The 27,452-nt window shown below is 43.3% G+C and overlaps 1 protein-coding gene across 5 annotated transcripts in view; it reads right to left on the reverse strand.

The window, feature by feature from the left end:
* Positions 1–307: 307 nt before the first annotated feature.
* The window catches only part of LOC142499253 (putative methyltransferase DDB_G0268948), a 37,783-nt gene continuing 10,638 nt past the window's right edge, over positions 308–27,452 (reverse strand). For 3 of the 5 annotated variants that reach the window (XM_075608343.1, XM_075608345.1, XM_075608344.1), the window contains exons 2-8: positions 15,846–15,977; positions 13,600–13,760; positions 11,060–11,162; positions 7,973–8,083; positions 4,847–4,947; positions 4,553–4,690; positions 308–975 (exon numbers count right to left, since the gene is read on the reverse strand). In XM_075608343.1, coding sequence (XP_075464458.1) covers positions 885–975; positions 4,553–4,690; positions 4,847–4,947; positions 7,973–8,083; positions 11,060–11,162; positions 13,600–13,760; positions 15,846–15,977 — 837 coding nt within the window. In that variant the 3' untranslated portion in view covers positions 308–884. Of the gene's footprint in view, positions 976–4,552; positions 4,691–4,846; positions 4,948–7,972; positions 8,084–11,059; positions 11,163–13,599; positions 13,761–15,845; positions 15,978–25,913; positions 26,196–27,452 lie in introns of those variants that run through there. The other 2 variants (XM_075608341.1, XM_075608342.1) reach the window with 2 other exon arrangements.

Here is a 27,452-nt window from a genome sequence, read left to right on the forward strand (position 1 = left end):
GGTGTAAGAGTGAGAAAACAGCATCCTTGAGTGACTCTTCACGACTCCTAAGGAGCTGATAAGCACTATACATATGTACTTCTGTATGTGCAAACTTCATATTTTAAACAATCAGTTGAATAAACGTCTTGATTGATAGAAAAGCTTTGTTTGTGATTTGTCTCCTAAGTACCCTTGCGGATAGAAGAAGTTATACTACGTGTACCAGGCAAAGATGGTGATGGCTCTATAAAGGGAAGATGCACCAGAACTGAGCTAGTCAATTCCCTCTACATGGAGCAGCATTGGATAAAGAAGACATGTGTCAAACGATTAATAAATTGTTTTATTGTGATGGTTTTACTTGTTTAAGAGATCAGAGTGCTGGGATGTATTTCTTTCATCTCAGCTTGTTATACCAACAAGAGCGTTATACATACTGTAGGTTTCATGAGCTCTCATTAAGTTTACAAATCTCCTAAAAGAAGATATGTGAATACTGTATGTGAAGCATCTAAAGCTTATTCTACATGATTATATTTTAACTTAGGTTATACAGACATGTGAATCTATTTGTTATAGCCTACCATATCTACCGTATGATTGCTGATACATGTGTATTGTGCACTGATCACGGATATTTCAACTGTTACTACTGTACTTTCTTTACTTGCTTCTGATTAATGCCATTTGTATCGTTTTCTTTACAATTTTTTTTAATATGCATGGATCAATGGAAGAGCAGGCTCTGGTGTTTTTTGTCTTGTATGGATGTAAACACTTAAGGTTCAGTTGCTTATATTATTCGTCAGAACAAAGATTTAATTCAACACTAAAACAATGTTCAATACAATTTCACATAGGGAGATATCAGGTATATTTCTGATCTTCTGCAAATGCTCTTCTCACAAAGGCTTGGAAGCTAGCACACAGACATGCCTCAACCACAGCTCAATTTTGGTCTCATTAGAGGATACCCCCATGATTTCCAGAAACCTGAAATGAGATGAAGTTTCTTAAGTTACTCATCCTGAACACACTAAAACTAATTCTATCATCCTTGTGAACAAATCGGAGCAATGGCTCAAATGGATGAGGGGGTCCTCTACCCTAAAAAACAAGCAAAACTCCCATAAAATCCACAAGGGCCACCAGTGTGCCAACGCTCGTGACATGCAGTGGCCCGTCATAACAGCGCTCAAAGGATTATTTAAGTAATAATCCCAGAAGAACAGAGCATTACTGGCCAATAATGCCCTGTTCTGAGGGGATTATTACTATTATAGGCTAAATGTAGGCTTTTTTCATAAAAAAAGAGGACACTTTTGTATAGATATATAAATCGGAACTACGCTGATGCACCTGCGTAGGAAAAAGAAATAAAGTAGCAAATGAAAGGGGAGAAAGGTGAGGGGTGAGGAGGGGGAAGAAGAGAGGGTGAGAGGTGGGGGGGGGAGAGAGGTGAGGTGGGGGGAGAGAGAGAAGTGAGGTAGGGGGAGAGAGAGAGGTGAGGTGGGGGGAGAGAGACGTGGGGAGAGAGAGGAGAGGGGGGGAGAGAGAGTTGAGAGGGAGAGAGAGAGGTGAGGGGGGGAGAGAGAGGTGAGGGGGGAGGGAGAGAGTGGTGAGGGGGGGAGTGGAGGTGGGTGAAGGGAAGTGTTGGGGGTGGAGGGCAGTGATTTTAACTACAAACTAAATAAAAAAACAAATACAAAATTACCTTAGCACAAGCTACACAAGCTGTGGAAGAAATATTACTGTACTTTGTTGCAAATAACAAAGTTACTTGTTAGGACCCGCCAGCTTCTGACAGCACTAGCAGCTGTGAGAGAGACTGCATATGCTGCCTGTGTGAGTAGAGGAGTAGGGGTGCTGTCGGAGCTTGGACCGGGAGAGGTATTTACAGTTACTGTAGCAGTATTAAATTTGGCCGTTTATTTATTTCAAATTCTCAGCGCTCCCCCTGTATCTCTGAAAGGTGAATTGGCAAGTTGCCAAAACTTCTGGGCCTTACTGAATGAATAATGCTTGGAATTCTAACCAGAGAGCCTATAATTAAGTAATAATCCCCGAAGAACAGGGCATTACTGGCCAATAATGCACTTGCTGGAAGTGTTGAAGGCCCGAGGCAAAGCTGAGGGACTTTAACTCAGCCAGGGAATTATTGGCCAGTAATGCCCTGTTCTGATGGGGATTATTAGTATTATAGGCTAACTGTAGGCTTTTTTTTTTTTTTACATTTTTCATAAAAAAGATAGACATTGTTGTAGTCATATTGATTTTTATCAGCAGGATTGTCTACATTCTTTTGCTTTTACTGCAAGTTTATTCAAAGGAAACTGTACATACACATAGCTCCCCCCTCTATACACAACCACACACACTGCAGTCCCCTCCTCCTCCACGCTCTACACTCACAAAACGTATACACACACACCAGCCCCCCTATACACCCACAGACACACACAGACACACACAAACCAGACTGCTACCCCCTCTACATCCACAAAACACACACCAGCAGCCCCCCCCTACATCCACTGCAACCCCCTGAAAACCCACACAGCAGACACACATATATAACATTCTGCACCCTTCCTCCACCCACAAAACACACTGCAGCCCCTCCCTGCACCCACAAAACACACACAGCAGACACAACAACAAAACAGACTCTGCTGCCCCCTCTACACCCACAAAACACACACCCCAATAAAAAACACTCTGCAGGCCCCTTTACACCCACAAACTTTTCCCCTCACTCTCCTGTGCTGAGCACTCTTCAGGCAGGGTGGGGGAGGAGTCAGTGCCTTGCTGCTGCCTCCTGTTCAATCACCTCCCCTGTCCGAGAGCTAATTTCACTCTTTGTGAATGAGAACTGAAAGCTGATTGGCTGAAAAACTTGGCAGGGTGCCAAAAATTTCAGGACATTACTGATTGAATAATGCCCAGAATTAAGGGGGGGGGAATTTGGAGGAGTGGAGGGGGAGAAGAGGGGAATAGGTGGGTGGAGGAGAGATTGGGGAGAGAAGTGAGGGAACAATGATTTTAACTACAAATGAAATAAAAAGCAAATAATAATTACCTCAGCACAAGCTACAGTAAACAAGTGGTGGTAGAAATATGACTTTGTTGCAAGCAACACAGTTACTAGTTGGGACACCAGCTTCTGACAGCACTAGCAGCTGTGAGAGTGAGAGAGACTACATATGCTGCCGAGCTGTGCGAGGAGCGGACTGGTAACAGTTTTTCATTTTACATTGTCAGCACGCCTCCCTGCATCTCTGAAAGGTGAGTTGGCAAGTTGCCAAAAATTCCGGCCATTACTGAATGGATAATGCCCAGAATTGTAACCAATCAGAGAGCAGGGATTTCAATAATGCCCGGAATTTTAGAGCTTTAGCCTATAATATATGACAATCTCATGTTATTTTGGGGATGCACTGTGAATGAACATTCTTTATGAGGGCTATTCCAAATGAGGGAGTGGATAACTAAATTGTTTAGAAGAAGGGTAACTTGATGGATTATACAGTGAAGAGCACACACGTAACAGGTTCCATTGTCCCTTTTGGTGTCTTAGGCTGCGCTTATAGTGCCGGCGACGCGACATCCCAGCAAAACAAATGCATTGTCACTGTCGTGTGCGCTTATAGTGCACGCGACGGCAACAAAGCGACGGAGCGACAGTGCTACCAGAAATCTGGCAGTCACTGATTTTTAACTTTTTCGGTGACGATCATCCCTTGCGGCCAATCGGGAGCTTCTCCGTGCCTCTGCCCTCCCCTTTAATGACATCATCCAGCGACGTCACCTAAATTTCCAAATACAAATCGTCGCAATGGCGACGGTAACGTCATCGGTCGCGTCGCCGGCTGTATAAGCGCAGCCTAATGGTGGGATAACGTGTAAAATTCTGCACCAACACTGCTATTGAATCCTTTTTGTAATGTTTGCTGGTATGTTATCTGTTCGAGAAATGTCACGTTATACTGTAGCTAAACAAAGTGTGTGCGTGCGCGCACGCACATACATACATACATACATACGCACATACATACATATATCACTTTGCCTTGTAAATGTCACTCTTTCTGTGCATGTTTTTTACCCACTAAAACTGGGATAGAACCAATAATTGTGACCTACTGCACAGCCGATTTCCTTTGCGGTTTACTTAGTTGGTCCAAGAATGCAACAGCCTTTGTAAGTAGTTATAATTTAGAAACACAAAACATTCTTGTTTCACAGGGCTGTCAATATAATACAGTATTAATATTGATCTTTATTGGGTAAATAATTATGAAACAGCTGGAGAAAAAACAAATATACACAACACAATATCCAGAAGTGAACAGGCTGTATTTATTGTATTATTAAAAGTTAGGCCCTTATTCAATATGCTTTAAAGCAGCTTCCCTGTGCTGGAGAAGAGATCAGTTCCATTCAAATGAATGGGACTATATTCTTCTCCAACATAGAGAAGAAGCTTAAGAACTTGAACAAGGACCTTATAATTCCTATATTTCACTAGTTGATGCATTTGTAGTAACATGTGGTCTATTATTCTTTTTACCTTTGCTCTGTTGTCCGCAGTAACTCATTTGCTGCCTCAGGTTGGAGTTTAAGGAAAGTCTGGTACATAGAGAAGGTCTGAATGAGACCCATTAGTTCTTCTAATGACATAGTGATTTTACTAACTATGTCCTCTACCCTGAAAGTTAACAAAATAAAATCATTAAGATGCCATGTAGATCCACTGTTACAGAAACTGAATCTAACAGTTTTTAATTTTATAGCCATGGAAACATCACTAAGTGAATGTAGCTCTCATCTCTAAATGTTATGAAAGGCCATGATATTCACTTACCTCCGTTTGTCTGTATAGGGTACAGCTTCAAATATTTCCTTGTAACCCGATCTAATATGATTTACTTTTTCACTTGAATATGGAGCCAACCCTTCATGCACCTGAAAACAGAAGTAGGCTGGTTTTTGATGGAGTAAAATGTGCAGTTCTTCCTGCATGTTTCTTTTTTTTCTTAAAGAGTTCTTCCAATACTGTACAGTGGAATGTCCGTTTTCACCTCTAGTTTGTCTATGCTCTTTGATTCTGACACTCCATTCATTTAGTGACATTAGTAAACCTCAAGAACATTATATGAGAAGATTAGGATGAGACCTTTTTTCTGACCAGATCCTTTGTATAGATTGGACAATTGGTTTCAGCCGGTGCTCCAAAACCACTCTGATGTGTGGTGTGTGTATAGTGAAAAAAAAGTATAATACTTAATAACTACTGTGACTAGTTATTATCAAAGTGTGTTACAATCACTTAAATACATTATAGTGAATAGTGCAACATATCTAAAAACAAAAAATAGTATACAACATAAAATTGCTGCTCAAACACTCAAGATGAATTGTTTCCAAAGTTCCTCAAAGTATAACTGTTTTTTCAAGCATGGGAGAGCAAAGAGTATACCAAAAAGAGAACAAAGGACAACCAATAGTGCAAAATGGGTGAGTTTTGTAGAGGCCAATAGTGATCCTATTCACATTTTTCCAATATTCAAAAAGCATATCCCAAACAGTGGCAATATAAGTTCATCTAGTCTGGTCCGTGCGCGGGTTAAACTCGGGGAAATGAGATGAAAAATAGTGCAGATCATTTAAAACAAGTTTGTATATGCAGAAATAAAATCCATAGTGTGCACTTACAACGTGTGCAATCTTTAAAGCTAAAAACACAGATAGAATCTGTAAAGGAATGAATCTCCTGAGCTGACCTCAAGCAGGAAGCTGCAGTCTCACCACCTCTGTGTGTGTCTGCTTTCAGCGTCTCGTACTTCAAGTATCTACGCGTTTCACCTGGAAATGGCTTCGGTAACTCCTGTGGAAGCCATTTCTTGGTAACACGTGTAGAGTCTGGGGTTTGACAGATGCGCTGCAACCTGTCCTATACACCAAAGATACTGGAAGTGCAAGACGCTGAAGGCACACACACGGAGGTGATGCGACTGCAGCTTGCCGCTTGACATCAGCCCAGGAGATTCAGTCCTTTACAGATTGTATGTGTGTTTTAAGCTTTAAAGATTGGACTCTGTCTAAGTTAATTTATATTGCCACTGTTTGGGATACGCTTTTTGAATATTGGAAAGATTTGCGTAGGATCACTATTGGCCTCTACAAAACTCACCCACAGAGTTTAACATATTTACTATTGGTTGTCATTTTTTTCCATTTTTGGTGTGCTCCCCCACGGTTGGAAAAAGATCCTGTGTAGTAAGCTTGGAAAACAGCTCTCTGCTGCCTGGTGTAATGGAGTGACATTAAACAACAGGACTTACCATGTGAACACTACGCTGCAGGCTTTATGCCTTTTTAAATAAAAATAAAATCAAAACTGCATTTAGGGGGGGGGGGGGGGAGAAATATACTAAATAAAAGTTGGTAATCCGATTTAAAGAGCATGACATGTAGCTCACTTAAAAAAAAAAGGTCATATTATAGTGAACGGCCCCTGTAAGATTTTGGTAACACGCTGCAGAAGCAACGTGGTTTCCCATGTGTGACAACAATATGATAACAAATAAAAAGTAGTTTGCCATTTAATATTAGTAGCTCAGTGGCTATATTCGAATGAGGCCACACACACACACACACACACACACACACACACACACACACACACACACACACACACACACACACACACACACACTAATGTCAGGGATTATTAAATCTTCTATGCCTAAGAATCCTAATTCACACTATACAGTAGTAATATGCTTCATAGACTAAGAGCCAAAGGGTTGAATACTTTCCATTCAATTTCTGAAACATTATAGGTTATAATTTAACTGATAACTGCACTCAATAAATTATATACTAGGTAGAGGCTTGAATTCTGTATTTTATGCAAAACTAACGAATGCAAAAGAAAAAGCTACACTGCATAGAAATCCAATACAGCTGTCATTCGGAATGCACATTGATACCCTGACATCCAAAACCTATGCCAAACTAGGTGTACTTTACAGGAACAAATCCTCCCTTAGCCTGCTGGTCAGAAAGCGTATTGCACAGCAGATGCTAATGCCAATTATCGACTATGGAGACATAATATATGGCTCGGCACCCCAAACCCACCTTAGCAAACTTGACACCCTCTACAATTCAATTTGTCGTTTCGTTCTCCAATGCAACTATAACACACATCACTGCGAAATGCTCAAAGAACTAGATTGGTCATCACTCGAGTCTAGGCGCAAAGTTCACCTTTCCTGTCTTGCCTTCAAATACTTTCTGGGCAAGCTACCCACCTACAGCTGCGGCTAAACTTAATCTAAAGCGGCCGGCACCGCGGGTAATTTAAAACCCCGTGCAGACGCGGCCTTTTTTTTTTTTCCGGCGCCGCCGGCACTTCTATTGTTCAGCGCCATTAGACGCTGATTGGAGAACCGGCCGCGCGCGGCTGTGAGATGCGGCTGGCGCGCGGCCAATTCCGTCCGGAAAAAAAAAATTGAAAAAAAAGCGGATAAGCGTTAGATTAAGTTTAGCCGCGGCTGTATCTGAACAAGCTCCTCACCCTTAAAACATGCAGAACTTATCATCTGAGATCAGACTCCAAAAGACTGTTCATGGTCCCAAGGCTCAACAAAGTATCCGACCGTTCTTCCTTCTCTTACCGTGCATCCCAAAACTGGCACAACCTATCGGGACTCTCACATCCACCACCAGTTTAAGTTCTTTCAAAACTAAGGCTGTCACATTTTAATCTGGTCTGTAACTGTTACATAAGCCTATAATATACATCTTCTCTAACTGTGCATGCAATGTATTGTATATAATGTATACCCTGTTCATTTATGTAACTGTATTTGTAACCATGTATTATTTGTCATATTAACTATGCCCAGGACATACTTAAAAACGAGAGGTAACTCAATGTATTACTTCCTGGTAAAACATTTTATAAATAAATAAATCTGACCTCATACATGACCTTCGTGAGCTGCTCTGATCGATCTTTGTAATGAACTTCCATATTGTGAAGGTAGCTGTGCAGAGCAAGACAACCATGAGGTTTGAGGATCCGATCAACCTAGAATGATATAAATAATAGTAAAAAAAAAGCATTATGTTAGTATAGTCAATATCTTCCACTGTAGTGTTTCAGTCAGCATGAACTATCCATCTTAGGCCTGGGACATAGTACAGTAGGCCGTGCTGAGCCGCGCTGAGCAAATGCACTTACCCCCTGCATCTGTAATCAGCGCGGCTTTAGCTGAAGTATCCTCATGCGTGCGGAGGCTCAGATATGTTGAGGAGACAGGCAAATTTTAAAATTTGCCGCTCAGGGGAGCGGAGGAATGGTCACGTTACCAGCTCACATCCAATGGGAGCGAGGGACTAGCCCCGCCTCGGCTCCGTCCGCCTCGCCTTCGCCCCGCCTCCAAAGCACGCTCACTGCCTCGTCTGCCCGGACACAAAAAAGCTCCAGTTTGAGCAGGCGAGGCAGAGCAGGAGCGCGGATAAGCGCGGCCCGAGGCCTTATGCAGGGGTGACTATTATACTTTAAGAACCTTATAATGTTTGAATGCTGGTCTATTAAAAGTTTTCATATTATATTATCATTGTTTTTTTTAATAAAGCAGTAACATATTCCACAGCATGGTACAATGGGGGCACAGAATGACAAATTACAAAAACAGAATGACATATCAAATAAGGGCAAACAAGCGCAAACAGATGCAAAGGTAATGAGGGTGCTACTCTTGAGAGTAGACAATCTACATGGAATAAGGGGCAAAAATTACATGAGGTAAAGTGCCTGCTTGTTGTGGGACTAGTTATGCCTTAGGATGAAGTTTGGTCCAGCCTCACAGCTGGTCCGGTTAAGGTTTGGGGTGTAAGATAGCATGGAGTTTAGTTCAGCCATACAGCTGGTCTGAATCAGTTTAGGGGTTGTGTATATTAGGGGGATTCCAGATAGGCTTCCTAAAAAAATGTGTGTTTTCAAGAATTTTAAATTCTAAACGTTTAGACAGAGTCTGATGGTGCATGGTAGGTTATTACAGAGAGAGGGTGCAGCACAGGGGACATCTTGTAGACAAGAGTAGGAGGTAAAACGGGATTAGGAGAGTTGGAGTTCATGGGCAGAATGGAGGGAATGTTTAGGGGAGTATTTGGAGATGAGGGTCGAGATATAAGGGGGGGGGGTTGTTAGCATCATTGAGCTTTTTAAGTCAGTGCTAGAAGTTTGAATGTACTTTGAGAGGATATGGGGAGCTAGTGCAGGGATTTGCAAAATGGAACCGCAGATGTAGAACAGTGAATGGCGTAGGTGAGTCAGGCAGTAGAATTTTGAAATCGATTGGAGTTGGAACAGGCAGACAAGGGAAATGCCAACTAGGCAAAGGTTGCCGTAGTCAAGGCGGGAAAAGAGGAGTGAGTGAATTAAGGTTTTAGTTGGGTCATGAGTGAAAAAATTGTTTATTCTAGCAATATTTTGAAAGTGGAAACGGCATAGAGTGTGAAGAATGTGAAAATGAAAGAGAGGGAAGCGTTAAAACTGACCCCCTAGGCAGCAAGCTTTGGTGTTTATAAGATTGTTGCATAATTGACTGTCAGGGAGAGTTTAGGTATAGTGATGACACTGGAAGGGGAAACATGTTAAACTTCAGGTAACAGTGTGACGTCGAGGAGGAGATGGTGTAGAGAAAGTTGGTGACATGGGACAAGAGGCGGAAAAATGATACTGAAAGTCAAGAGAGTTTTAGTTCACCAAGAGAAGAGGAGGAATAGAGTGGGAACAGCAGGGGGTCAAGGACAGAGCCTTGTGGGACCCTGACAAAAAGTGTGAGTGAAGAGGAGGAGACTCCACAGAAGGAAACACTGAAGGAGCGGTTGGATAGTAGGACGTAAAACAGGAGAGGGCTGTGTAACAGAGGTTAATGGAGTGGAGAGTGCAGGAGATGGTCAACTGATTATATACATGAAGTAAGGGAACAATACATGTACTAATCGCTGTGGCAACTATTAAAGTAGGAGCAAAGTGTGTGTTGTAGGTTAATAGATAAGTGGAAAAAGAAAAAGATGCGCTAACCACTAACTATTAGGTGATAGGTTTTGTTTATTGTGATATACACAAATGTGGAATAGTGACTATCAGTAATTAAATCTAGTGCTCCTTATATATGTGAAAACAATGAATGTTTGAACAGTCACAGTCCCAAAATTGGATTGCAAAAAAACCCAGAAATGTCCCGTATCAAATAATGGGTGATAGCACCAAAGCCTGAGTTCAGAGGGAGTTCCACGTCCCTCCTAAAAACGAACTAGAAAAGAAGTCCTCTGGCGCGTAGACTCAGCAAGTAGATGGAATATGTAAAGGGAAGAGAGAGAGAATAGCAGTACGTTACTGAGCAAATACTCAGTGTTAGATTGATCGACTATCTTAAGGTGGACACTTACATCTATGTCTTCAATGGATGGGCTTGACTCCCAGAACTAGACATGAGATGGAGATACACTCCTATTAATCCCAGGATAATAGTAAACCTCCAATCTTAGAGGAAAGAGAAAAGTTCCATGGTATAATAATGTTTTTATTTAAAACAATCTGGTATAAAAAAAAGGAACACTCACAAACGCTTATTTTTAAAGCAGGCCTTTTGAAATATAAAGCTTTACAGCATTAGGGCAAATCCTGATCTCCCCCTCCCATAGTTCGCGTGACCGGAATCTGTGGGGTCTCTGCTGTTGGATCTTAAAGACTCTATGCTCAGCCTGCGTCTTTCTCTCCAAAATGGAATAAGGTTGAAGGTTTCGCTACCTCTTCTCCCCTCCCTAGATGTAAGTGTCCACCTTAAGATAGTGGATCAGTGTAAAACCGAGTATTTGCTCAGTAGCATACTGCTTTCTCTCACTTCCTTTTACATATTCCATCTACTTGCCGAGTCTACGCACCAGAGGAACTCTTCTTTTTCCAGGTTAAGCCTTGTGTGTTACCTGTGTAAAATATGATATTAAGAAGATTAACTTTTTGTCCTGTGGCAAACAGGAATTTCATCTTTACCTCCTTTAAAAACTTATCGATATTGAACCAGTGAACAGCGGCACAAGCAGTAATCAAATCAACAGAGGTGTCATCCACTGGCAGAGTCTCAGCTGGTGAAACGCTACAAAAAGATACATAGGTTTATACATACATAGGTTTATTGTGCTATGACCTATACATAAGAGAGGCTTGTTCCCATTATATCAACAGGTAACATAACAAAAAAATGTGTTGTATGGACACACTTTATTAACAATTATATGAGACATACATAGAGCAACATAAATCCCTATAGTCTGTCTTAATTTTGATTATATAGTGACTCTCAGAAGCAATATAGAAATAAAAGCTTAAAGGAGCAATTCAGCCATTTTAATCCCCATCCTCTTTTTTTAATATCTTTTTTAAACAGTATGGGAACCAGGAACCCGCCAGATTTCTGAGATACTTACTGGTGAAGTTACTGACATTACTTCCTGCTTTTTAAAGTGGATTGTAATAGCCACTCAAAAAGAAGTAGCAAACATTGAAGTTACGGTGTCCTATTGTCCCAAGACAAAGCCTACAGTATTTTGTTTCTCCTTGCGGGAGTTTTAAAACAGATAATTACGCAAGTAAATATCTCTGGAAACAAGACCCCTGCGATTCCCCTCAAAAAGGCGAGATAAAAAAAAAAAATGTATGGGAGATAACGGTTTTTAGACACAATTAAAATGAGTTAGGTATTGACTGTCTACAGCCTCATACCTTTTGAAACTAGTATTTTAAACTCATAGTATGATTAAATTAGAATGCAGACAGTACCCTATATTGAATAGCCCATTGGGAAGAAATCCCTTTTAAAGAGTGAGATGCATGACAATAAAGTCCATATTTTATTTACACAAATGGGGAGATTGCAATTAAAATCATAAACCTTATTACATAGTTACATAGTAGATGAGGTTAAAAATATGTCCATCAAGTCCAACCTACGTATGCTAAATATGCTATATTTGTTCTTACAGTATATTGATCCAGAGGAAGGTAAACAAAAAACCCCAGTGAAATATCAACTAATGATATCTCATAAGGGGAAAAATAAATACCTTCATAACTCCAAATATTGGCAATCAGATCACTCCATTATCTTGTTTACTTATTTGGTATATCCCTGTACACCTTTCCCATCTAAAAAGATGTCTAACCTTTTTTTTAACATATCTATTGTATCTGACATCACATTCTCCATGGGTAATGAGTTCCACATTTTAACTGCCCATACTGTAAAGAACCCTTTCCTTTGTTGCTGGTGAAATCTCCTTTCCTCCAACCTGAAGGGATGACACCTTGTCCTTTGTACTGCCCTTGGGATGAATAGTTATTTTGAAAGCTCCTTGTACTGTCCCCGAATATATTTGTATATCGTTATTATATCCCCTCTTAGACACCTCTTTTCTAATGTATACATTTAATTTAGCTAGTCTCTCCTCATAAATCAGATTATCCATCCCCTTAATTAATTTGGTGGCTCTTCTCTGCACATTCTCTTGTTCCATAATGTCTTTTCTAAGGAGTGGTGCCCAAAATTGTACTCCATATTCAAGGTGTCGTCTTACTAATGCTTTATAAAAGGGGCATAATTATGTTTACTTCCCTTCCATCAATTGCCCATTTAATGCAAGATAAGATCTTGTTTGCCTTTGCAGCTACTGCATGACTTATTAATTGGTTCACCTCTCATTACATATACGCTGCATTTAAAAATTCAGGTATGACGGTTTGTAAACATATGCAAGAGTTTTAGAATGCTGTGATTGCTTTGAGTGAACTAACATACTCTATTTCTTTACACGTCATTGTACATAAACATAAGCTTTAAAGAACGTATATGTCTCTTCTTGAGATTCATTGTTCAGAATGAGACACATAGGATCCCTTAAACTTATTTACAGCTTCATCAAGAAAGAACACTGACATTGGTCCATTTAAATGTGCTCTAACATATATTAAACCTAAACTTTTCAAAGGCCAATGCTGCTAGTAAGACTAAAATGCAACAAAAAAAAAAACTCCTTGTGGTTTGGAGAAAATTAGTAAGACTACACTGAGCAGATACTTATTTTTAAGTAAACGCGATAAAAAGAATTCAGTGGCAGTTAATTAGAAAACAAAACAAAGAATTTCACCAATATCATGTTGTGAAACACAGCATGGTAACCTCTTGATGAATAATCACCGAGTGGCCCACAAGTTACATCAACATAACTGATGAAAGCCGCAATCCTGAATGGGAATTTTTTGATTATTCTTACCTGAACCTGGGGGATTTAACAGAGCTCATGGGTGGCCTCCCAGTGTCCGGGGAACCCCCGTTTCTGGTGATATTTGTAGTATGAAAGTCACAACGTCATCTCCCTGTGACATTGCAGCTTTGATATTGCCCGTCGGATTCCCCCACTTCAGGGAACCAGTTTAGGCAAGTACAAATTAGAATAGTTAGGATACGGAATAAGAATAGTTCCCCATGCATTTTTCTTCTATACAAAATTTTTGCACTTTCCTTGAACTTGGCTCACCTGTAGCTAATGTTCGGAAAGTCATCTGCTTTCCTAGCCTCTTTTATCTGAGCTTCACTGATGTCTGTCCCCAAAACCTTTTGAAAGTAAGGAGCCAGGGTTCTGGTGCTCTGACCTGACCCACAACCAACATCCACTGCTAGTCCATAAGGTTTTCCTACCTAGGAAAAAGAGAAGAATGGAGAAAGATGCAATCAATCTAGAGAGAGACTCTTTTTTGTCCCATGTGATATACGCATGCGCAGAAGCGGACGGCACTGCCAGTGCATGCTCAGACGTGGCAGGCGCCAACAGCATATGCTAAGAGGTGGGTGCCACTGCCAGTGCATACGTAGAAGCGGCCGCCACCACTGCATGCGCGGAAATGGCAGGCGACGAACAGAGCATGCGCAGGGGCGGCCATCCCGCCAACGCATGCGCAGAGGCGGACGGACACACTTCTGCTCAAGCGGCTGTAGTGTGTACCTTTGTACATAAACAAACGGAACGGTGATATTAGAGGAATTCTCAGCGAGTACAAATATAGAAGTGCAAATAGCAAACATTTTACAAATGTATCATTTCTAATATAAACTGGAGAAGTGCAAAAGATGCAAGGTATGTAAACATAACACATGAATTCTATAAAGATTATTCTAATATAGTCACTATACTGATTATAACAAAAAAGAGAGGGGATGTGTGCCGAGCACACTTGTTGTAACTCAAACTTCTTTGCGTTTTGGTCACTGAAATTGTATTTACATTTTTATCATCTTGATTTAATGAAAGACTTTTGAGAGTAATGCCGTTTAGATATGTTACAAGCCAAAATATATGTATCTTAAATTTAGATATAAGTCAATTGTATCATGTATTCAACTAATATGGAAATTTCTGCTGAAATAAAAAAAAATTACACTCTCACATCTTTCAGTCAATCAAAACCATAACAATGTCAGTGAAAAAATGCAAAGAAGGTTCACTTACTGTACAAGCTCAGCACACACACCCTTTTTTTCTTCCCCTTTAATATGTGCATCAATACAATGCACACAATAAGTAAATAGCGAAGTTGCTGATCGATCCGTTCTCCTGTGATCGATGGCGAAGATTCGGCTCGGGGGATCGCTAAATGGCTGTCAGTGGAGCAGAAGAGGTGCAAAGATGCAATATTTGGCGGGGAAGATCATGTGACCAGGCAGTCACTAGATACAATTGGTGCACTGCTAGAGAGAAGGCAGGGCTCAAAAAAGGGTGTGCCAGAGCCTGTTTCAGAAGCAGAAGGGGATGGGACTTTTTAAATTATTGCTATAGACACAAAAAATGCTTGTTACATTATAATATATTACAAATGCCATTCAGAGTTGATTTAAATAAATATGCCACATGTATTTTCTCAAAGTACAGAACTGATTTATTTAAAAAACAAAAACAAGAAAAAAACACACATGTACTGTAGGATATGGCTTGGTCTGCAGCTTTAAGCACTATTCCTTTGAAATGACCACAATTTTTTTTTATTTGCTGTACAACCTTCCTAAAAAAAGGTTGTTACTTTCAAAAGGCTCTACCCCTTTCTGTTTCTAGAGTATAAATATTGGCAAGTCAAAATTGTGTCCAAATATTTTTTTCCCAATGTTTAAAGGTGCAATACCTGCTAGGACCAAAAGTATTCTAATGGTAGTGATATGTTTAAGTAGTTACATCCGGGTGATAGATGCCTTTTCGTACGAAAATCTGACACCTAGAAGTATATTAAAATCATATTTTAAATTTAGTTTGTAAACATGAGAAGCTACGATTTGGGAGGGGTTTGATTTCCTCTGGCTGCTCCCTTGTGTCTGATGCACAGACAGACAGTGCCCCTCTCTCTCCCCCTCCCCTTATCTTTAATTACTCTAATTAGGGCAGAATGGTATAAAAAGTTAAAACAACTTTAAAGGGCCCTAAAAATTGAAATTTGTAATACATTTCCAGTGGTACAAAAGAAGCCAAATCATTAGCATGGCTAAGCCTAGGAAATCCTCAACCATTTTTTTTTATTATGTGTTATTTGTGAGCAACCTACTGTACAGTATGTCAGACAAATTGAAAAAATAAATATTTTATAAGCTGTGCTAATTAGGGAAGCCAATTAGTTACATTATTTTCAATAGTTTGCTTTTTGGCCGGCTACATTGAATTAAACCTTTAAACCCAAGCACAGTACCATTACTTTTGACCAATGTCCATATTCAATCATTTCGATTGGAAAGCCTCCTTACCCTCTCTCCCAGGTAGCTGAACATAAGGTCTTGGATTTCCTGCGGTGGAGAGAATCTGTATTTTTTATAAAACGATGCATGATCTTTCCCCTCAAACAATCGTGCAGCCATCTCCGATCCAGGTGACAAAGCCTGCAGGGACACAACAGTGAGAGCCGGTTCGGTGTGTCATTAATCATGAGATTTAATTAAAAGTTTTTCACGGACCCAGCTCAGGGCTGCAAAGTAGACATCACATTTGGCAAAACCAGTGTTTCAACTGCACAGACATCATTAGGTTTGCAATAAGTTTTTTTAAGTAATGCAAGTATTTTAAGAATCATATTTAAGGTTACTCAGAGATTTATTAAGCTCCGTTACAGGTTAAAGTATGGTTAAAGTACCTGAACGAGCATTAACTCCCATTGACTGGAATAGAAGTTAACATCCATTTGAGCACATTAATCAATACGGGTGGTTGATGATACAATGATAAACCACTTAAACTTATGAGTACATTTAAATGTCTCAGACAGGCCCATAAACTTGCCTTACCTCATAACACAGCATACGGTGCTTCCACTGCAGACAGGGATTGTGGGTTAGGACATGCATATGAGAAGTCAAGTGTCCCTTTCTGCCTCATTGCACTTTAACATGGATAACCTTATGCCTGCTGCTTTACACAGCTTTTACAGGAAAAAGTCTGGATAGCTATATTTGCATTCTAATCACACAATCAGCTCCATCTAAGGACTGTATTCAATATTTTAAAGCTGCAGTTCAGTCAATATCCTGCATCTGTGTTTTTTTTAATAAATCAGTTTTGTAGTAAGAAAAAATACTTTTAGCATTTTCTGTTTTAAAAAAACAACTTTGAAAGACCAATTTTCTTGTATTCTATTTTAACAGCCATATGCTAAGGCACTGCCCCTTCATGTCCGGTCACAAGCCCTGGCACACCCCTTTGTCAGCCCTGCCCTCCCTCTAGCACATGTCAGTGCAGGAGGGCTCATGAATATTCATGAGCTTCCACTGAGAGAAATAAGCAGAAGAAAAACAGATCCCTGATGTCACCAAATTTCACCTATCAATACATGGAGAACGAATTGACCTGCAGCTATACAGTTCTTTAGGTAATTAGAGATTGCACACATGAAATTATTGAAGTAAAAAAATTAATTAAAAAATAAATAAATAAAAGACTGAACTGCAGCTTTAAGGACACTACATTTTAGGGATGTGTGAATGGCTTAAAATTTGCGTCATACATTTTTTTTAGATTTTGCCTTTTCTCAAAAGTTTACATTACTTAGAATGTTGTCAATTGCGTCAGTAAGTCTCCACTTTTGGCAGAATGTAGCAAAAATTAGATTATATAAAGAGTCACAAACTTGCACATTGACATTTAAGCGAATTGTTTTGTGAAGCTTGCCACACTTTGTTAAAAATAGGCAAATGTCGTCTGGTTTTCAAACTTCAACGCAAATTTCACATACTGCTGCGGCCAAGTTTATTCGAGCATTTGCCCGTTCTTGGCCGCAGCAGTAGCCTGGCGCGCGCCGGAGGGTGACGGGCGCGCGCCGAAGCAGCAGAAGAGCGCCCTCCGATCGGGGCGCTCTCCCTACCGCTGCCGGGTCCGCCGGGTCCCCCGGAACCCCCTGCCGCCGTCCCCCACATCGCGGGACACCAGGGCTCCCTCGGGGAGCCCTGGACGCGCGTGCAGGGGGCGCAGGCTCCCGAAGACTAGCAAGCCGGGAAATCTCCCGGCTTGCGGATCTGGCCGCACTGCGATTAAGTGTGTCGCCAGTGTATCTCTACTAAATTCCATTAAAGTGAGTGGAAATCAATGCGTATGTTTACTCATATATAGTACTGTATGTGTTACCCATCTCACAGCATTGAGCAGTGGGCAAGACAGAAGGGTCAATTCAGTGGGCACATTATCACATTCTTTATAGACCCTACTGTATAAAGGCTCATTGGAAATGTTTTAATTAGCTGAGAGCCACGTGTAGTCTAGTATGCCCTTGTTTTAGCAAGTACTATTATCCTTTTTATCGCAGTGTGTTGCGTTAACACTGCCGCATTATTTATCACAATATTTATTATTGCGCTATTGAAAATAATAGTAACATATGTGTTACCTCCTTATTGCAGGTATTATTTATCTTATTATGACTCGTGTTAACAAGAGTAATAAAAACTGCTACATCTCAAAGCAGAGTTCACAAACCTGAGGAAATATGACCTTTTTTTGCAAAATTTTATTTAGAAATCAACAAGCTTAGACCCGAAAACAAATCGTCAAGCGCTAACTTTAACAATGCCGAGTATCCTACAGTCCCAGAGTGCCACCGGCTCATGGATCTCACCCCTTAGAGAATTAGCAAATGCCCAAGTTGTATCAAGTATTTCATCATGGCACTGTCAAGGTTAAAAGTCAATGTGCAAGGTCAACTGGCCCTTTATATACTGCCATTTTACAAAATGTCGCAAAAGTCTAGCAAAACTTTGCTCCTTTTCGAGCAATGTGAACTTCTGCAAAAAAAAAAAAAAAAAAAAAAACAAGAAATTTGCTAAACATTTCCAAATCCCTTTAAAAAGACAAAAGTTGGGAGGCGCATGCGCGAGGCTGGAGCGGATGGTAGCATAAAGTCAGAGCTCCATCCCCCTCCACCTCCCTAAACACTAAAAAAACGGCAATAATCACCGAGGAAAATCGGGGGAAAAAAGAGTAATAGGGCAGTGGATATTCCCGTGATGGCACCCCTAACAGCCAAAAAGAAGAAAGAGGGTGATTTACGAAGATACCTGGGTCGCTCTACCCCACGAGGCGCTGCCGCAACAAGGCCGCCAGAATCTGCAGCGGGATCCGATTCGGAGAGGGACGAGGACCCCCCGCATGAGCCCACCCAGATGCCGGTCAGAATATGTGACTTTGATAGGTTATATCAAGACATGAAGACCATGATTTACGTGGGGCTCGAAGATATGAAGAAGGAGGTCCAGGGGCTGGGAGAGAGAACAGGGGCCCTAGAAGAAAAGATGGCGGCCGCATCCAAACAAATTAAAAAGACAGAAAAAAAAACCACACACATGCAAGCCCAGATTGCAGAGATATTAGACAGGCAAGAAGATGCCGACAACAGAGACCGAAGAAACAACATCAGGGTACGTGGGGTCCCAGAGTCGGTCACGGATGCTGAAGAATATATAACCAGATGGCTGGAAACACTGCTGCCTGACATCCCTGCCACAGAAAGGGCCATGGACCACTGCCATAGAGCCCTAAGAAGCCGCCCAGCCGCGATGGAACAACCGCGAGATATTATAGCTAGGCTGCATTATTTCAAAACCCGAGAAGCTATCTTCAAATGCACAAGAGCGGAAGGGGCATGCTGGTTCGAGGGAACCACAATACAACTATTCCAGGACTTATCACCGATCACCCTCGCACGAAGAAGAACACTACACCCGGTTACTAAGGTGCTGAGGGACCGAGCAGTGCGATACCGGTGGACCTTTCCGTTCGGCCTGATGGTCCTACGGAACGGAAAGGCCATAACAATCAAGGACCCAGCAGAAAGCGAGGAATTCTTAAACAAACTGGGGCTGAAGGAGGGCCCGATGCAAAGTCCTAGGCGAGAGGTGCGAGAGGATTCAGAATGGAGCACCGTAAGGCCTCCAAAATCCCCTGAGGCCCGATGAATCCCGCAATATCCTGAGGAAAATACCTACTTAAAGTTGAACATAGTTCCAGTTTAATAATGGGGGTTACGGTTTGCCCACCAGTTTATCTGCCAAAGAGCTAGCCACAAGACCTGCTCAAGTCATCACCCTGCGGTAAATACCAGTAAAAGGACTATCCTGGCCACCTGAAAAAGTAAAATCAAACTCCTACCTGTAGCTGAAAATGGCGATCCGAGGTGGAACGCAAGCCGCCAAGAATAGCGTCGCAGCAAGCGTCTCACCGCATGGCTTCGTTGCGGAAGTGGAGGAGTTCCTGACGCGGGAGCAGGTGAGGAGACGTCCTTCTTCGCGGGCTGGCCGAGGGAAAATGGCGGCCGCCGGAAGCACGTTACCGGAAATGGTCCAGACGCCATCTTGGAGGAGGCAAACAGAACAGAGGGACAGAGAGCGTCACCACTCGGCGCCGGACGGGAACAACCGGCGGAAGGCGTCCGGCGCACACAGCCCCACTAAAAAGAACATGGCGGAAGACGCAATAAACCGCAAACAGAGTGGATAGCAACTAAGCTGGCCAGGCGAAAGTTAAGACATGAGAGGGGAGACCCACCCGGACACACAGCGGGCAACAGGAGAGAGGGGGGAGGCTGGGACTTATCTCTACGAACTAGATAGAGGCAGGCAATCAGCAGGGCGACTCCAGACACGGCAAGAGGGTTCGCTCAGGGCCCACAAATAGAGTACCAGAGAGTTTCAGCATAACAACAACCCTCTCACCACACACATAGCTTCCCAGGGCAACAGTTAGCTGAAACGCTGCACAGACACTGAGTCAGACAGGTAACACACAAGAGAGTCTAGCGAGCAGGGGCAAGAAGTTATTTCCTACAAGTTATTCCCTACACTGTATACATTACTCTTATAAAAAAAAAAAAAAAATAATAAAGAGTTCGGAGTTGATCTTATAGTTATCAACTTAAGTTACACAGCATTGCCGTTACAATATTCCGCTGCACAAGCAAGGGAGGGGGGGAGGGATGCTGTCCCCCGCAAAGGCTTTGTGAATGAGTCTCCACATGGGCATGGGTGAGGAGACCCAGGAGGGGCCCATGAAAGTCCCATTTAGGCCAGCCACGAAGGACGGGAGAGGGGGAAGGAGGGCCATCCCGAACTCCGTCCAGGCTGTACGCCTGAAGAGGGCAACGATGGAGAATGGGGGGGCTAGTTCCCGCCCATTCCCCGGACAGTTATTATGTGTTGAAATAAATGTTGAAATATGTTTGTTTATGTTTCCCCAGTGTGCTCCCCTCTGTATTCCCATCCCAAGGCTCCAGCACGCTGCCAGACGGACCCAACCACAGGATCACCCGGCATCCTCATCACGGACACCAGAGGCTCAGATGGTCGCTAACATAGGAGTGAAGGTTTGGAACCGCAATCATGAATAAAGGGATTACTATCATATCACATAATGTCAAAGGCTTTAACAACCCAGGGAAACGCAGACTAGCTATGACGGACTATAAAAAATCAGACCCTGACATCATCCTCCTGCAGGAAACTCACTTTTCTAAATCTAGTTCACCAAAATGTATAGATTATAGGTTTAAGAATTGGTTCTCAGCCTCAGCCACACAAAAAAAGAGAGGGGTAGCCATCCTGGTGCATGACCGTTTGCCCTTGACGATTAAGACCATTAAAAGAGACTACAACGGCCGATTTCTCATTGTAAGCGGCGAAATAAGAGGTCAACCAATCACGCTGGCAAACGTCTATGCTCCGAGCGAAGGTACGGAAGCTTTTCTTGAGAGATTCTTCGCCATACTTCAGAGGTTAGCACAGGGCTGTGTAATACTGGGGGGCGACTTCAACCAAACACTAGATCCTATACTGGATAGATGCACCCCAAGCGGAAAAAATAGCTCCAAGATAAGACAAACGTGGAATAGAGGGCTGCGCACCAATAATCTACTTGACATTTGGCGAGAACAACATAGACAAGAGAAAGGGTTTACATTCTACTCCCACCCCCATGACCGCTACAGTCGGATAGACTACCTGTTTGTATCCAGTAGAATGGTTCCACAGATCTCCCACTCGGGCATCCACGATATTTCGTGGTCAGATCATGCACCGATTGAGCTGCGGTGCACTGATTTTATTCTGGACAGACCAGGAGCGAACTGGAAGCTCAACGAAGTATTGCTAAAAATCCCCGCAATTGCACAAAACGTAAGGGATAAAATCAGGGAATATTTTCAGGAGAACTTAGGAAGTGTGACATCGCAGGCTACCTTATGGGAGGCCCATAAGGCGACTCTGAGAGGAGAGCTCATGAGGATTGCAAGCAGGCGAAAGAGGGAGAAGGACAAAAAAATCAATCAGTTGCAAGCAGAATTGGCAGTCCTCTCGACTCGACATAAAAAGAATAAAGACGCAATGACCCTTAAGGAGTTGCTAGACACTAAAACTAAACTGAATATTTTGTTAACCTCCCGTGCTGAGAAAGAGCTGACATGGACTAAGCGGAAATATTTTGAGAAAGCAAACAGGCCAGATACCCTACTTGCCAACAAACTAAGAGACAAAAACCAAATCTCCCAAATTCAGACAATTCGAACAGAACAAGGGGATCTGACCTCTGACCCCAAAAAAATAGTCAATGAATTTAAAAAATATTATGAGACCCTATACGATGGGGCGAAGGTGGCACACACGCCAACCACAAAAGCACGGCTAAAGACGTTCTTGGCCGAGGCACAACTGCCTACAGTAACCAGAGAGGAGAGGGACGCACTACAGGCTGATTTTACTATCGAGGAACTCATGGAGGTAATGAAGTCATTGAAAGCAGCCAAAGCCCCAGGCCCAGACGGCTTTTCCAATCTCTATTATAAAAAATTCCGTAAAATATTAGCTCCTCATTTACTAAAACTTTGTAATTCCTTCTTGGATGGTGCCCCCATCCCGGGCTCGATGCTCCAGGCGTCTATCTCAGTAATCCACAAACAGGGAAAAGACCCAGCGGACTGTAAAAGCTACAGGCCCATCTCGTTAATAAACTCTGACACAAAAATCTTCTCGAAACTGTTAGCTAATCGCCTTAACCAGGTGTTGTCCAAGTTGGTCCATCCCGATCAAGTGGGGTTCATATGTGGTCGACAAGCAGCTGATAACACCAGACGGATTATTGACTTAATTGATCTGGCACAGAAAAAACGTATCCCGTCTATGGTGCTTAGTTTAGATGCTGAAAAAGCGTTCAACAGAATTGACTGGCCCTACTTGAGGGAGACGCTTGGGGCGTTCGGGCTGGGAGGGAGAATGATAGAGGCAATTCTCGCTCTATATCAGGACCGACGGCGAAGGTCAGACACCAGGGCTTCCCCTCGGAAGAATTCCAGATAAAGAGCGGCACCAGACAGGGCTGTCCTCTGTCACCCCTCCTTTTTGCGCTCTGTATTGAACCCCTAGCGGCGCACATCCGTCTCAGTCCAAATATAACAGGCATCCAAATCAGTGACCAGCTACATAAGGTGGCCCTGTATGCTGATGACGTGATACTCACACTATCACAGCCCCTCACCTCTCTGCCGAACGTTTTCCAAATTTTAAGGGAATTCAACACGATATCGGGGTTTAAAATTAATCAGGCAAAATCAGAAGCCCTAAATATCAATTTACCTAAAGCCACTGAGAAATTGATCACGGTAAATTTTGAATTCAAATGGCAAACCTCCTGCATAAAGTATCTAGGAATAAATATCACAAACCAATCAGACACCCTATATAAAGCGAATTACCCCAGACTGATTCGGACACTGAAGGACGATCTCCGGAAATGGGCAGGGTACAACATATCCTGGATTGGTAGGATTCAATCTCTAAAAATGAATCTCCTTCCCAGAATTCTGTACCTATTTCAGACTCTTCCGGTCCCTATAATCAGGGAAGAGATCCTTCGGTTACAGTCCGCAATGGTGAAATTTATCTGGGGTAATAAAACCCCCCGCATCAAAACTAGCATACTAATTAGGCCCACTACAAAAGGAGGGCTAGCGGTACCTTGCCTGTTGTCGTACTATAGAGCGGCCCAATTAACTCAAATCATCCAGTGGCACACCCATCCCATACGAAGGCGATGGGTGGAACTGGAGGCGGCCTGCTGTGCCCCGGTGGTACTGCGGGACCTGATCTGGCTCCCAAATTCAGTCCGCAGAGACTTCATAAATCCGCTCCCCGCAGTTGTCAGCTCTTTGGCAGTATGGGACAAAAGCAAATATAAGCATGTTTTGATGAGAAAACACTCCTTGATGACCCCAATTTTGGGAAACCCTGATTTCGCTCCGGGCCTGCAGAGGAAAGATTTTATTATATGGACACAGAAGGGCTATACTCGCCTTCGACACCTGGAGGGTAGGATATCTATCAAACCGTTTGAACAAATTAAGTCGGAAAAATCGATGCCAAATTCAGAATTCTTTAGATACCTCCAGCTAAGAGCTTTCTATGATAAATTCCCAAACCGCGCTAAACGCACCAATTTTGAACAGCTCTGTTCTACTGGAACAGGAACCCAGGGACTTATCTCTACAATGTATAAAGCGGTAGTCTGTCCAACTCCTGACGCTGACGTGACGTTAAAATATAGGAACAGATGGGAGAGAGACCTAGGAGACATATTAGAGGACACAGACTGGGATCAAATCAGCCTGGCGGCAGCTAAGAGCTCGATTTGCACGACATTAAAGGAGAACGCGTATAAAGTCCTGATGAGGTGGTATCTGACCCCAATACGATTGTCAAAGTTTGTTAAAGGTTACCCCCCATTGTGCCCTAAACAATGTGGGGAGCAGGCAAACTTGCTACACATGCTGTGGGGCTGCACCAAAGTACTCCCAATCTGGGAGGAACTCAGAAATTGGCTTCAGAGAATTCTCGACTGCACGATCCCTTTGGACCCCTGGTTGTTTCTGCTGGCCAGAGACACTCCGGGGCTAAACAGGTCGAAGCACAAATTAATTGCACATTTTGCAACTGCCCTGAGGTGCGAACTCGCAGCATTGTGGAAGCAACCGGATCTACCAAATATCCCAAAAATCAGAAACCGAATTTGGCACGTTTGCCGGATGGAACAGTTAACGAGTCTAGTTAACGACACCGGCACAAACTTTCTCAAAGTATGGTCACCATGGCTAGACCTGAACGATATCCCAGGGGTCAGCGCCTCCAACATACTGCTTTAATAGATGCGGACGCGTTCTCCTTGGATGAAGTGTAGTGAACAGAAGGCCTTAGATTCTTGACAAGATTAGGGGTTCACTAGACTAAGCAAAGAAAAAGATAAGCATAGGTCAAAACACAACAGAAGAGATCAGAAGTCTACATAAAGACTACTGTTACTGCGAGCCCTTTGGGACCAAAAGCCAACTAAACCCAAGAAATCCAGACCTCAACGAGAACCATAGCCTCTATGATAAGTCCAGAGGAGTCGAAATCGTGCTGTGGCAGCCTCCTCCCCCCCCCCCTCCCTACCTCCTCCCAGGTGTAGTCTGTCTGTAGGTCTTGTTGGTCTGTTTGTAACCCCAGTCTGTCTTTTGTGAATTTACTTATAAAAAGAGTTGTTATGGATACCTTTGTATACGATAATGGGTTGGAAGAAAATGTGATTATTGTACCATGCACTCAATAAAAAATTTTTTTGGTTGAAAAAAAAAAAAAGACAAAAGTTATAATTGTCACCCCTTTCACCTCTGCCACTGGGACACTTCACCGGAGGGCAGCTCGCCACTTAACATTTCGCCGCGATGTCTGCCCCCCCGCCCAACCGCCAGCTGTCCGCCGCGCGCCCGACCGAAAAAGCCAAGCCGGCCGCTCCGACACCTGCATGTCCCGACCGCATGTTTAAATGTCCCGAAGTGTAGCGGTCCCACGCGCAACATTTAATCATGCAATTATCGGAGCGGGCGGTCGGGCGTGGCAGACTTGGCTTGTAAACATGCAGTTGTCGGATCGGCTTTTGGGTCGGGCGTGCGGCGGACATTGCTGCAAAATACCGCTGGACATTTTGCCACACTCGTCTAAAACCCTTTTCCCACACTGCACATTATCTGTAGAACTCCCTCACACTTTACTGTACTGTATATGCCAAGGACCTTCTCTACCCACCTTCAAGACAACCCTGAAAAACCACCTATTGAATGAAGCATCCCAATAGCCTGGACTAATGGCTATTGTTCCAGTCACTCCTGCCCAGCACTACCATCTATTGTACTTATTCCCTCACCTGCGGTCTCCGTAAATTTCCCAACATACCACTTAGATCCGATGTGGGCAACCCTGTCACCATTCGCCACTTGTGGCGAATTGGCAATCAAAGTGTGGTGAATTTTACTTTACCAGCGTGAGGTAATGAGAAGCGAGTGCGTCCACATGTGCGAGTGCAGCGGCAGCAGCAGCAGCGCCCGATGGCAGCGCTAGTGCTGAGGGGACGGGCTGCGGACAGTGGCTTGGAGGAGAGAGAGAACCAATGAGAGAATGGAGGGGGCGGAGCACATACACCAGCAGTGACCGCTCCTGTTCTGGTGCTGTCTGGCAAGGTAAGAAGCAACACAATGTTGGCTCAATAGATTGGGGGGGATTGGGGAAGATGATGGGAAATGACATGATGATGATGATGATGAGGGGGGGTGAAATTAGATGATATGACGATGATGGGGGGGGAAACGAGATCATGATGATGAGGGGCTGAAATGAGATGATATGATGATGATGGGGGGGGGGGAATGAGATCATGATGATGAGGGTGGTGAGGAGATGCGGGAGAAAATGAGATGACGACGGTGGTGAGGAGATGATGATGAGGGGGAAATTAGATAATGATGATGATGGGGTGAGGAGATTGAGGAGTAAGGGAGTTGTGGTGGCGTGAGAGGGGGGTGAGAGGAGGAGGGAGGTTATGAGGATGAGGGGGTTGAGAGGATGAGGGGTGTGAGAGAAGCATTAAAAATCAGTATAGCTCACCCTTTATGACTATGTTATTGTGTTATTTATAAATGTTATGTATGTTATGTCTATGTTATTATCTATGTTATGTATGTCCTTTGTTTCTACATTTCACTCCACGTATGCATGAATTTGCACCATTTCATATTCTATTTCGTAAAAAATGCTGGGAGGGCGCTCAATCCCCAAACCTCTCCCAGAATGTTTTACGAAATAGAATATGAAATGGTTCAAACGTCAATTTTTACATGGTGTGACTATATTCACTTCTCATACGCCACACCTGTAGCTACATTGAAAAATATGTTGCCCACCCCTGACAGATTGTAAGCTCTCTCCGGGGCAGTTATTTCCTTTTCTATTGTAAACACACACACACACACCTATATAAAACTGAAGTGTTTGTCTGTGGGTTTGTGCATTTTGTGATTGGTTGGTGCCTCTCGCTGGCAAACTCTCCCATTTGCTGAGGGGCGGGGTTTGTGGGGCAGGGTGACGTCACACACAGGGGCTCACAGGCAATCTTCAATACTTCTCACTCGGCTGCTTCTCCTCCTCACGGCAAGTAAGCTCCCCCCGGCGCCTCTACTCACCCCGCGCCTAGCCACACTAACCTCCCCTGGCGCTTCTCCTCCTCACCCCGCAGCTAGTCACACTCAGCGTGGACCGGGAGCGCCGGGGAGGGGGGGGGAAACGAGCGGTCGGGGACAGAAGGGGGGGGGGGGGGCAACACGTCACCTCCACTTCTCCTCTTCACCACCCCGCACTCTCTCTCTCTCTCAGTGGGGAGCATCGGCGAGGAAGGGAGGGGGGGAGGAGCGCCGGGGATTGGGGGGGGGGGTGAACCGACCGCCTGGGACAGGGAGGGGAACAAGTGCCTGGGACGGGGGCGGGGGGGGGGGAGAAGAGTGATGTGGGGTGGAGGGGGGGGGA

The sequence above is a fragment of the Ascaphus truei genome, chromosome 7 (genome assembly GCF_040206685.1).
Source record: "Ascaphus truei isolate aAscTru1 chromosome 7, aAscTru1.hap1, whole genome shotgun sequence".
NCBI classification, from domain to species: Eukaryota; Metazoa; Chordata; class Amphibia; order Anura; family Ascaphidae; genus Ascaphus; species Ascaphus truei.